The sequence below is a fragment of the Zosterops lateralis genome (assembly GCF_965231275.1).
Source record: "Zosterops lateralis genome assembly, chromosome: 6".
Lineage (NCBI taxonomy): Eukaryota > Metazoa > Chordata > Aves > Passeriformes > Zosteropidae > Zosterops > Zosterops lateralis.
Window position 1 is genome coordinate 57,592,474 of NC_139761.1, and position 13,358 is coordinate 57,605,831.

At 41.5% G+C, this 13,358-nt stretch overlaps 1 protein-coding gene across 1 annotated transcript in view; it reads left to right on the forward strand.

Moving 5' to 3' along the window:
• Positions 1-13,358, forward strand: part of NELL1 (neural EGFL like 1) — a gene marked incomplete at its 5' end in the record, with an annotated part of 282,538 nt that overhangs the window by 31,431 nt on the left and 237,749 nt on the right. The window contains one exon of the mRNA XM_083862654.1: positions 6,691-6,861. Within this exon, the coding sequence (XP_083718780.1) occupies positions 6,691-6,861 (171 nt within the window). The remainder of the gene's footprint in view (positions 1-6,690; positions 6,862-13,358) is intronic.

The following is a 13,358-nucleotide window of genomic DNA, read 5'->3' on the forward strand; positions in this document are numbered from 1 at the left end:
AGACACCTCATAAATACTTTATGCCTTGCAGCTTGCATGCCCAGCTGCCATGTGTAAGATGGGTAGAACAAAAGACAAAATGTTAATAAATATTCTGTGCTAATAGGAGGTGTCAGTGTGGGAATGTTTATTGTTAAATGTTTCAAACCAGGCTGGTAGAACACAATTACTGTTGTCCTCAGAGTGGTCTGAATAGAAAAATAAAGTCATTCAGTTGGCTGGGTTTAGTTCCTTTGGCTTGAAATGAAAGGATAGGGATGTTTGGAAGAATCTTATTTGGGTAGCCAGCAGCACAGTGATGTTGCACTTTCAGGCTTTTACTTGAGAGGTTTGAAAGTTTTTAATATTACATTTTGGCTACACTGGGTTTGCTTGGATAGAAGGAATACTTTTGGAATGGAGTAGGAATAGGGTAGGTGATGCAATAAACGGGATGCAGATTTTGTGTTTCCCTTTGTAGAAATTTAATCTGATTTTTAGCAACAGATTTCATTGTCCCAGGCAATGCTGCTTCTATTCAGAACACCTTTAGTGCTGCCTGATGTCAGTGTGACTTTGGTGATATCAGTGTGTAATCTCTGCCACAGCAGCGAGTCTTTAACGCTGCAGAAGCGGCGATTTGCCACGTACGGTTCTGCTGCGCAGCCTCTGGCTCTGTCTTTATCTAAACCAGCTGTAAAAAGTAGCTTTGGGTGGTTTGTAAGTGTGGATGTTAAGGAAGCTTCCCTGTCTTACCATCCAGGGCCACTTTGGCAGTGATAGTGGCACCACCCGAGGCTCTCACTGCACCAAACGTGCTCCTCAAGATGCACAGGCAGCTGAGGAGTAGATCTGTGCACTTGAGCGTGATAAGAGCATTTCTTCAAAATCCAATGTTTCACCATGCTTAATGTTTCAGAGCTTGGGATCTCGCCCTGTCACTCTGCAGTAACTAGGGTACAAGAGCAGTGCCTGTGGAAGTGACTGAAATATTTGCCTTGACAGCTGTAACTTGTTCTGGTTTTGCATCCGCGTGGAGCCGCGGTGACAACTGCAAAGTGAGTGTTTCCTTTCCTTTGAGGAGATGCATCTTTCCTTTCAGAGGCACTGCTTTTCCTCACCATGGCTTCATCACTGACAGGGCCAGGCACCTGCCAGCTGATCTGCAGCACGGTGCCCAGTGCCTGCTCCTAGCCTGCTTTGCTTTCCTTTGCACTGAGGGACGCTCAAACAAGGTCTTAGTCGCTTTCATATCGCTGTCCAGGCTGAGCCACTTGGCAGCACAGCCAGCACAGTGTGTGTCTCACTGTGCACACAGACCCACTTGGGGGTGAGGAACAGCAAAAAGGCCAAAGAAGTAATGGCCTGTGATTCGTCACAGAATCCTTGTAGGCTGAAAACCCTGAAATCTCTGTGAAAATGGATACAGATTGTTTTTGCCTGTTTCTAAATACATCAAGAAGCGTTTCTACAAAGATGCTGAAGCACAGTCTTGCCTGAAGCCATCTTTATCATGAAATAGCACAATGCTATTGTAAAATGAAAAAGCTATGTGCACAAACAAGTCCAAAAAGACTGGGTTTTTTTGTTTGTGTGTTTTTTTTTTTTTTTTTTTTTTTTCAGAAGCTTGCTGAATTTATATCAAAATGACTGATCTCTGGACTTTCCCTGAATTTTCATTGTAATTGAAAAAAATTAAACACTGTGCCTTGGCCAGACTCACAGATATTTTCCAGAAGTTTCTGTGCAGTAGGGTTATGATTTTTATGGCAGTGGTTTTTTTCCCCCCCAACATTTGGGAGGCCTGACATGGCAGTGCTGCTGCAGCACATGCAAGGTGGATGGGGCTTCCATCCTTGAACTCCCGTGGTTTTGTGACCTTCTCCCATTCCGTGTGAAGCAGATGCACAATGTTTTGACTAGATGGCAACCCCGAGTTTGTACATATTTGCAGGGATGCCATCTGTGCCTGCTGCTTTGCCCTGGGACATCTGTTCAGTAGCTCTAAGAGCATCTGCTCCAAGTGCTGGTGCTGCTCCTTGGGAGAGGCTGTGGGGCTTCATTTGGCACTTGATCGGGGATGGCGGAAGTTGTAAAGTCACAATGATAACTCTGATTTTTTATCTTTGAATGTGATAAGGAGGAAGATTTGCAGAATTGAATGCAAAAAGTATTTCTGCTTTAGCTCCTCAAGCTCTGCCAGGACTGTTTAATCTCATTTACCTGATTGTGCTGCTCTCTTCATCACGGGATGGTTTAGTGTCTGGTGATAGGTATTGGGTTGGTGAAGATCAGGAATAAAGTGCTGTGTGCCCTAAGGAAGTTCTGGAGGACACCAATCCCACAACTCTTTTTGGGGCCCTGTCTTGGGATCCATAGTCTGAGAGCTGTCCTTTGGTAACTTGCATAATCCAACAGCAGTAAAATCTTTGAATGAAACATTCAATGTGGTATTTGCCACAAGATAAAATCACTTCTGTGGGTTGAGATGATGAAAAGGTGAATATGTTTCTTTAATGCAGATGGTGGATTAAGCCAGCTCACCTTATAGAAATACTTCTCTGCTTCAGGTGTTTTACATGTTCATATTTAATGTTGATAGCGACTCTTCCAATATTTCTTGGTCATTACATTCACAGCAGATGTTTTCAACTGAAAGTATACTTTCAGGAACCTTTCTCTCCTGGTCTGGAAGTGAAATGAGCAGTCAAATGTATGGTTTAGTCACTATGGTGATAACTAAAAGAAAGGGGAAGAAAAACCAATCATTAAAAGTAACTGTGTCAAACTTTATCCTCTCCAAACAGTATTTTTGTGTGAGGTACATAGGGGTTGCAAAAACTTGTCAGAAAGAATTGTAAAATATCTTGGATCAATTGTGGAATAATACTGTCCTTCTGGAAAGCACACTGCATGACCTTAAAATATCCCAGCTTTTTTTGATGTGCATAAAATCAGTCTGAATTTAGCAATGTTTTTCTCTTACACATTGGGATTTGAATGAGAGACTGCAGATAGACCTATAAAAAGCATTTGAATTCTATAATTGTACAAAAGAAGCCAGCAGTAATTTACATGCTTATCAAATAGGGAAATTCTACTAGTTGGGAGAATTTCAGCTAAGGTCAAATAGCACTGCTGTTCCATAAAAAAAAACCAACAAGCTTTCATAATATATGTGTTCTGAGAACTTCATCTCTCAAAATACACATCAGCTTCTGATCATGCCTCACTTAAAAGACATGAAAGTATAAATTGTTGCTGAGAAGTAACAAATGAAAGAAGAAACCATCACTCTGAGTGCTGAGAAGCTGACAAGGAGATTATTGTCTCACACCTTTCTTCCTTGAAGAAGGTCTGCAGGAGGGTGGCAGGCTGGAGGACAGGCTGACACAGGCTTCCTGCAGATGTGCTGCAGAATCAGAGATTGGCACAACACTTGGGGATCTCCCTCTTGGGCTTTTGGGAGGGATTTCATGGCAGCATTGAAAGCTTTCACACTGAATTATAAAACATATACTCAGATGGCCCCAGATGCTGCAATCTTTTCAGGAAGCCTGTTTCGTCCCAGTCTTATGTTTTCTTTTAGCTCCTGACAAAATGCTTTTGAAGGAAGTACCTTCAAAACACCTGTCAGAGATCAGTTCATTTTCCTGCCTCTTGTATGATAACTTCTATTAATTTCCCCCCTCCCCATTTTTACCCGTTGTTTTATCGTAGCTAAAAAATTGCACAGTGGCATTTGAAATTGAAGATGAGATAGCAATTTAAAAAGAAAAAAAAAATCCATTTATTTCCTATGGCTTTACTAATTATTTTCTCACTGGTTGATGATTACTTGCCTGAGTCTGTTTTTCCCCTCATTTGTCTTCCACTCCCCAATTTGCAGGTTAGAACTCTGAAACAGAGCAGGTGCGCTTACTTCCAGGAGTGAATGGCCTTTGTGTCACTGCTTTGGAAGAGGCTTCTTTCCCCCCGAGTCTGGTGGAAGGAGGAAAGAAAAGATGTTTGCTGCTGAGAAAGCTGTTTGCACATGTCTTATATTCTGGTAGAGAAAGGATGACTCCTGAACTGAGAACATCATGAAGTGTTTGTGTAATCAAGGTCTCCGTGTGAATTTCTGCATCTTAAAAAAAAAAAAAAAAAAAAAAAAAAGGCAGAAATCAGTGCAGGAGTGTTAGTTTACATTGACTTTTGTTTTTTTTTTAATGAGAGAGAGATGTTTTGGGGTAACCCAGCTAGTTTCTACTCTTGGGATTTTGTTGGCTGCTGTTCACTGATGCTTCTCTGAGTGTAACTGTTGAAGGGTGGTGAAGAATAGCTGCAGAATTTTCCTGCTGCCACCCTCCTTTTCCACTGAAGAGGTAAAACCTGGTGTTCAATGCAGTCCTGTGGCACGTGCTGCATTGGGTGCACATACCTAAAAATGCTAGCACTTGCTATTACAGGAAATTTTAAGTAATCTGTTTTGTACTATATAAATTAGCCAGGAGATTGACAACAAGCTTGATGCCTAAAGCAGCAAGCTGTTCTCAGTCCTGAGGTAACTATTGACACTAAAGCTTGTCAAGTGAGAGGCTTTGCAATTCCCTGTGCTGTACAAATAATAGAGCACAGATGTGATTAAGTGCAGTATCTGAGTGACCTTTCCAGGGCTGTACTGTTGCATTTGCATTAACAAAAAAATCATTGTGTGGTGAGTGATCAGCTCTGTGGCTATTGGAGATGATGAGGAATGACCTCAGGAAGCAATTTGCTTCCTGCAACAGGAGATTGAATTGTTTTTGGGCTCTTAAGCCTCTGTCATCAACCATATATCTCTATATCTATACATATATGTATACACACACATTATGTGTGAGGGACTAGAATGTTATGTACTTCTCCCTCATTTATTTATTTAGTTAGTTTTTTGTCTCACTTCCTTTAGTGCTGTAACAGCAGATGGAAATGACAAAATGTTTAAGTGTGGCATCACTGACAGTACTTGTCCTAGTGCTTTTCTGGCTTGGGAACACCAGCAGCAGTATCTTCTGGATATTCACTATGTTGTTACTGAGCATCAAAATAATAACTCTTCAGATTTTGTGTGAATGTAATTTAGGTGTTTTAATGGGTGCTGGCTGTAGTTAATCAACATTCTGCTCTACTCTTTAGAAAACCGCTCTTTCTCTGCCCTCCTTGTGCCTATTCCTTCACAACATCCACCTGATATTTTTTTCCCACTCTGTAGTGCATGTATTTTGTTTGTACCTATGCCTGCTGTGTTTTTATCCAGTTTTGGTTTTACCTTTCCCTCCTTGTGTTTTTTACTTTGTCACTCGAGCCTTTGGTTCATGTGACCCAGTAATGCTTTTATGTTGCATGCAAAATACCATGACAAGGCATTGGCAGGATGGAGGAGGGCTTGAATTTCACTTTTGGTGATTGTGTTCCCCTTCCCAGCCCGTTGTGATGTCTTGCACACGTTTCCAGCTGGTGTTTTATCACCCAAGTTTCCTCCTAAGAAACTCTGCTTCCCAGTCGTGTTGGAAACTCTCAGCTTCATTGGTAAAATCTAATCCTGAAGAAGTGCACAGCCCCCAAGTAATGTTTGTGCTCACAGGCTGTTAGGGCCTGTGTCCTGCCTAGCTGTGTAATAGGCTGATGGGAAAATGAAAATTGGCTCTCCAATATTTATTGGTTTATGTTGCTTTTATTTTTTGGAAGTGGATTTCATTATTGTAGTTTTTCCCACTCTGCCCCAAATCAACACCTATCTCTCAAATGCCATGTTAAATTGCTGTTGGCCAATAGGGAAAAACAAAACACTGTGGAGGTAGATGGGGCAAAGGACTATCTGGACAATCTGACATCTTCACTTTCTTGCAGAGCTATTTCTACTATAAGAGGAGCTCTGCATTATCTCTTTCTGTACACACAGCTTCATTTTAGCAGGAAACAGATGTGATAATGATGCAAATACTTGGTGAGGTCCAAGAGAAGTCTTCACTATTTACACTGTCAGTGTAAATAAATTCATCCTAGAGAAAGAACTGGCTCCCCCCACAGCCCTGTGAGGCCAGTAAATGGCCACACTTGGTTAGCTCTCCTGTGAGTCTGACAGGTTTTGACATTTTTTTGTAGGAAGATTTTGGTTGTTGGATGGTTTATGCCAGATGTGGAGACACCTGATCCAGCCAGGAGGTTTTGTCCTTTCATTGTAGAGCTGAACAATCACAGCAGCAACAATAAAAGTCAGAAAATGAGTTAAGCACAAATGCATGTAGGGGAGTCCTAAAAATAAACACCTGTGGTTTTCTTTAACTGGATTTGCAAGTAGTAAATACAAATTTAATGATTACCTGGTGGTTTCTTACCTTAATGGCTTTATATTTGTTTGTAGTAGTGATATATGTACCGTTCTTTATTTTTCAATTTCTTACAAAGCCTGCAGTCATATGAAATATTTTGGTGAAAAGAGTGAGGCTTGGTTTCTTGTAATTTCCTATAGGTGAAAAGAGGACTTCAGGAGGAGCCCAGGACTGGTACTTTGAGCTGTTCTCATGTCATTAGTACTGCTGGTTCTGTACTGCTCTGAATGTATAGCCTCATCTCTCTACTCCTTTCAAAAAAAATTAATTAGCGGCTAATGCATGCTGAGTAACCTCTTTGGATTGTGGTGCTGCCTTAAAGAAGTGGAACTGATTCTTCCCGGTGTTTTCCCTGCAGCTATTTTGAGCTGGAGAGCAGTGGCCTGCGGGATGAGCTGAGGTTCCACTACAGGTTTGGTGGAAAGACAAGGACGGAGGTGTTCCCATACCGCCTGGCCGATGGGCAGTGGCACAAGCTCGCCCTGTCACTCAGTGCATCCCACCTTCTGCTCCACGTGGACTGCAACAGGTAAAGCAAAGACATTCTGCAAACTTGCCTTTCTTTACCATTTTCATTCCCCATAACCAGAGAATGCTTTTTAAAGGTGATTTTTATTTTTTTTTTCCTATAAACGCCTCATCGAGAAGCACGCTAAAGTGCCGTGGGATAAGAGAAGGAAAACAAAGTATTAAAGTGGAACAATTCATTGTGATTATGAACAAATGTGGAAAAGGCTGATTGCTGATGGGGGAGTATTTAATGCATCTCTGTGGTTTAGGCAGTAGCTGGATGTTATGTTTGCCAGTGATTGCATTTAAGTGTGATGGATGGGTGGGATGCAGTCTGTTCTGCTGTGAACTGCTTCACTCAGCATACCTGGGAACTTGAGGAACAGATAGATGCATCAGAGATGCTTTCATTTTATCTTACATTATCAGACAATGTAGTTTTCACTGATTTTTCCATGTGCTGGTCCATTTAGAAACTTCTGAGAAACCTGGGAACTTCATTTTGCATGACTGGAACCAGTGCTTTTTATTTTCTGAAGGGTGTTTTGTCTTTTCCCATAAAAGTTGGTTGTGAAGGCTGCGAGGTGGAATGTTGCCAGGATTTCAGGGAGTGAAAACCAGCAAACCTAGAATCTCTCTTGCTTTTGGGACTTGATCTCACAATGTATTGTAGGCTTAAGACTTAAGAGGCTGATGAGGAAATTCAGAGAGCTTGAAAATGGGACTTTCATAATAGTTTTTATGAATAAGGGAAAAAAAACCATTACTTTTGTACCTTTTTGCACTGAAATGAATGAAGGAAAAAATATCCTTCATGTTCAGTGAGAAGATCAGCATTTGCATTTTGGTATCATGGCACTTAAATGGATTGGGCGATGATAGCAGATACTTTTTTTGGAAGTCTTCATTTTGTTCAGACAGGCAGAATAAAGTTAGATGAGTATTATCGGAGTATGCAGTTACTGGAACATTTGAAAAAGTTTGAATTTTTGACCCAAGTAATTATGAGATACTGTTTTGAGAGGAGGAATGTTACAACCATTTTCTGCAACTCCATTAACTACTGAAAAATCCAATCTGAAGGAATATTGCTTATTGGACCTTATTTGGACCTTAGAAGCAATTAAATGCTGAGAGTAATTTTAATTTCATCGAGGCATGAAATCTGCAGTTTGTGAAGATTCTCTTCATTTCAGTAATTTGATTTATTTCTGTTCCCATTATTTATCTGTTATGCTATTTCTTTGCTTTCAACAGATTTTTTTGTTTATTTGTTTACTGACATACTGGATTTTGGGACAGGTTCTTCGTTATCTACTTTGATATATATGTATTTTTTTTTTATGAACAGCAAATGTGTTTTGGGAAGACCTTCTTTTAGCAGATTGTTTAGCTGGCTGCTTTCTTGCACCAAATGTGAAATGAAGACAACACAAAACAACTGCCTGGTGCAGAATTCTATCCAGGGACAGGAGAACTGCACAGAGTTGTGGCTGTGACCTGATTTTCTTTACAGTAACAGGCAGAAATAGATAAATACAATTATGGAATGGGCTGTGCTGTCATGTGAGGTGACAAATATGTCCAGCCATCCCTGTCAGGTAGCCCCCAGCAGGGCTGATCCATCTCACCAACATCCCTTAAGGTGGAACATCCTGAGGTTGCTCCCAGCATAAATCCATACTGAGATGTCTCTATTTGGTTCTGTATTGTGGTGTTTTGTGACAACTCCTGTGGAAGAGTAATGGGAATAGTTCTGAAAGCATGACTTAAGGACAGATCATAGTAGAAGTTTAAATGAGAGGGAGGGGAAAAAAAGGAAGTCTCTAAGTTCCTGAGTCAGTTGTGGCATCACTGCTCAGTTAATTAGAGAATTTTGTGAATGCTGGTGTTAGTTTGATTATATCTTAACCCTTTGCACTCGGAAAGGGACTCAATATCTTGTTCTTCTTGGCACTTTCTTATGACAGGGAAATAAATTTTGGAGCTGTGAAAATGAAGAGCAAGTCAATGAGGGGTACTTTGAGCACTGCTGAAAACCCTAGGCCTTCTCCATGTTAGTGTTAGGGAAGCTGCAGCTAGAAGTGTGGACAGTGTCCAGGGTGAGGAGCTGTGGACTTTGTGTGACTGTCACTGTTTTAGGCCGAAGTGGAGTCTGGCTCTCAGCTGAGTTCAGGACAATGAGAAGTGATGCTCCTGCAGACAGGAATGAACAAGAGGAAACAGGATATAAGTGCAGTCAGTATGTTCACCTGACGCACCTCCTGCAGAGGTTTGGTGTCAGCAAAACAAGAAAAAAAAAAAAAAAAAAATTGCTTCCTGTGTACCTATCTAGTTAAAGAAGTTCTCAGTTTTTTGCTAACCCTTTTTGCCAGCAAAACAAAAAGGGAAAAGAGAAAAAAAAATGATTGCCAAAATGAATGCCTTGAATTCCTGCTGTATTTCTTTAGGGGTTTGCAACATCACTTCCTCACAGATGTGCCTGAATTTGCATAAATGCATTACTTCCTTTTATTTGGGGCTGTGCTAATGTGTTATATATTTGGAAGGCTATTGTGAGCAAAGGATTTGTGAATGCAGTGTTAGCAAAGTTAATCTGTACCTCAGAGTGCAGTGCAAGTGTTTGCACTGGGAAAATACCCAGTCACAACCTGGATTTGCTACGTGATTCATACTGTGATACCCAAAACTAGGCTCTGGCCTCCAAGAGGTGCAGTTGATCAGAAGGCATTGGAGAAGAAGCTTTTAATTTGTAAACAGATAGTCAAATCTACTTTATCTCTTCCCAGCCCTATCACCCACATTACTCTGATTTGTAAAATTGCTTTGACATTTGTACTTGATTACCTTTTGGATTGAATTCAAAGTCAGCTTTGTTTTTCAGACCTGGGTAGGCTGGGGAAAAGTTCTTGGGGGCTGGCAAAGACCTGGAGTGCTTTAAAGCATCACCTCTGAACCAGTGCAATTGTCTCTGTTCTAATGAGATGTCATATGGGGGGGAAGCATGTGTGTCAAAGTCCTTTTGAAATCACCTCCTGCTGCATCTCACTGGCTCCTTTTAGTGCTCCTTCAAGAGCAAGGAGTGGGAATTGTAGCTCAGTTTGATGTTAGAGCTTGGAGCTGCTGACTCAGCAATCGTGGAATGATTTGGGTTGGAAGGGACTTGAAAAATGATCTTGTTCCAGTCACTTGCCATGGGCAGGGACATCTTCCACTGTCCCAGGCTGCTCCAAGCCCTGTCCAGCCTGGCCTTGGACACTTCCAGGGATCCAGGGGCAGCCACAGCTTCTCTGGACACCCTGTGCCAGTGCCTTAGCACCCTCACAGGGAAGAATTTCTTCCTATTATCTGATCTAAACCCACCCACTTCAATTTGAAGCTGTTTTCCCTTGTCCTATCACTTTGTTTCCTCATCCAAATTCCCTCTCTAGCTCTCTTTTGGCCCCTCTAGGTGCTGGAAGGCCTTCTGAGCAAGGAGCCTTCTCAAGGCTGAACAGCCCCAAATTTCTCAGCCCATTTTCATGGGAGAGAAAAGAGATACCTGAAAATCCAGACTGGAAACCTGTTGAATGTCACTGGACTCTCTTTACTGACTTGAAGAGCTTTTGCGCTGGGCCTGGACAATAAACTCTAGTCAGGGATGTATCTCAGAAAACTGACATAAGAAGCCATGGGTGCACTTGCTAACATGCTTTTAACATTCTAGTAATGTTCTGAGAGCTTAGAAAAATGAAAGGACTGCGTTAATTATAAATGCACTACTGATGCACAAGTAAAACCTGTGCTCAAAGAGACACGGAAATGATCTTTCCTGCTTTTGGTTGGTTCTGTGCTTCCTTGCTCTAGGCAGAAAGGGATTGTCGGGGATTTTCTGGTGGATGCTTACATTCAGCTACAGCAGCTGCATCATTGTCCTTAAATAACCAGTAGTACTAATAGATATTTATATATAATGTATTTGTGATCAAATTAACTCTGCCATGCTTTTTCCCAGATGGGACCTCTGTTCATACCTGTGCTGTCAGGAGATTTGCAGCCCCAAGAGGCTGCCAAGTCGTACAGTCTCGGGTTTATATCATCCGAGATTCAGGTGGTTGAGAGTCTATTGCCCACTGAAAGAAAGCCCTGGTTGCAAGAAAGAAGCAGTCTTCAAGGTCTTGTTTTTCAAGGTTTCTCATGTTGTTCATTATTTCATATCTCACAATTTTCTCTGTGCCCAGCCAAGGTCTGAACAGTGATGAGGACATGAGATGACTCCCCCTAGATGGGGCATCTCTGTCCTCTTAGATAATTACATGTCTATTATTTACAATTACATGCCAATACCTTTTACTTACACTAAAAAGGTCACCTTTACTCTGACCCAATCCCCTTGAACTACTTTGTGCCACCATCACTGCAGAAGATGGAGGCCAAGGAGGAGCAAGAAGAACCCAGGGCACTGCCCTAAATCCTCCATCTGCCCCAATTCACCTCCATTCTAAAAACCCAAACCTCTACAATTTCCCACTCTGTGCTATACTAAACTACTGTTTTTCATGCTTGCTGTGACTTGCAATTCTTCTTTCAATATTGGAAGTTTTTCCCATGGGCTGAAGTCAAAGCCTGTGTCCCCCTGGGCTCTGCGCCAGGGTGTGCCACCCCCCTGTACAGATCTCCAACCCTGTACAGATCTGCTGGGGTCTGTGACCTTCCAGGGCGACCCAAGGGATGCCCTGGACTCCAACACTACAGGATCTGATGTTTGTCTTCTCTGGGAATTAGTTCCAACTTGTAGAGCCTGTGTTGTTTCCCATGGCACCTGCCTGCCCACTGGGATGCTTGTCCCTTAGGACAGCAGCAACAGCACAGAAGTATGTTGCATTTAATGGTGTTGAGAGGAGCGAGGGAATATCATGGAGCTTATAATTTAGGAGATGGCAAGTACTGTATCAAAGTATATTTATTGACAATTCATCTGCAAAATAGAAATTCCAAGTTGTTCTCAGTGTAGCTGATTAATTTGGATTGCAAGCCTGAAGGGTGGGGTTCTTTTAATTTTTTGGCTCTTTTTTTGTGTGGTTTTTATTTTATTTTTTTTTTCCTGTTGTTTTATTTATCATCAGCCATATTGCTACAGAGGTACTCACCTATTCAGAGAGTATCCATATTCCTTTCCTTGAACTCTGTGGGCATAGAAGGGGAGAGGAGGGTGGGTGCTTTGATGAAAAAATTAATGTTCTTCCAGTGAAAATCCGTGCTGGAGTGCCTTTTGCTGCGAATACAGCTGGTGATTTTGATGGACACTCTCAGTTGTTTGATGGAGGGGGTTGGTATGAGCATAAGAGAATAGATTATAAAACTGGAGCAGGCTTGGAAGTAGTCTCCAACTGAAAAAACATGTTGTCTGCTTCTTTTATGTTGGAACAGCGCATTAGGGAATAAAAAATGCATGAGCAGTGAGAACTTTTTAATTGGAAAAATAAATAAATTAAAGTAACATCCTCCAAATATGGGAATCCAAGACCTCTGAGTTCTTATAAATAAGATATTCTGGCTGCCAACCTGAGGTTTTCCACAGATCTAAACAAAGTTCTGTGACTTTATTTAAAGTGTAATAAATTTAAAGAAGACTAAGGGATGTATTTAGAAGAGGCATTTGCTGCTTTGGTTACTGTAAAACGCTTTCTCCTGAGAGGGAGAGTGGTGTGGTGGCAGTGCTGTGCAGTTGGGTAATTTGAATATGAGTTTGTGACCCAGATTGCTCCTCTGCTCTCCAAGCTGTGGCAGAAGCTGCCAGAGAAATGGTTTTGTGGTGGTGTAATTGTGCATCATGGGTGCACCCAACTTCAGATCTGTGGCGCCGTGGACTGGAAGTTAATTTTCACATGCCAGTTTTCCCTTTTGTTTGGCAGAAAGGCTGTAAAATGTTCAGGGAGACATCTCCAGCTGGCACAGCACATCAGCTGCCATCAGTCTCTATCATTGCAGTTAACTGCAAGAAAATGCTGAGGATACAGTCAGCTTTATGGCCCTTTTAAGGAAGCTTTTAAATAGCCAGGGTTTTTCACTGAATAGCTAATGCATCAGCAGAGTGGTAGTATGGGTGTGACCAGAGACTGAATGTTTTAATCCAGTCCCCAATTATGATGAAATTTTATTTTTTTAATCCCCCAAAAAATAATTTGAACTCCTTGGGAGAACTGTGAGAATGCATGAGTATTTATGAAAAGGTATTAGGGGAAAAACTGGTGACAATCCATATCTGTGTCTGCCTTAGCTCCTTGATGTTATTAGATGGACACAAAAAAACCACACTCACCTGTCAGGCTGTGAGACAAGAAAGAAGGCGGCAGTTCATTTGGGTTTAGGGTTTAAATAGGGTTTGGACTTTGATCAGTGATTGGGGAATGAGGTTAACACCTCTTTAACCCCACTGGTCAAACCAGAAGTCCATCAAATTGTCCTTCCCCCTGGAAAGGAATGTATTATTTATAGAACATTAGTCTTTATGTTACAAGTGTGAGAAATCCAGTA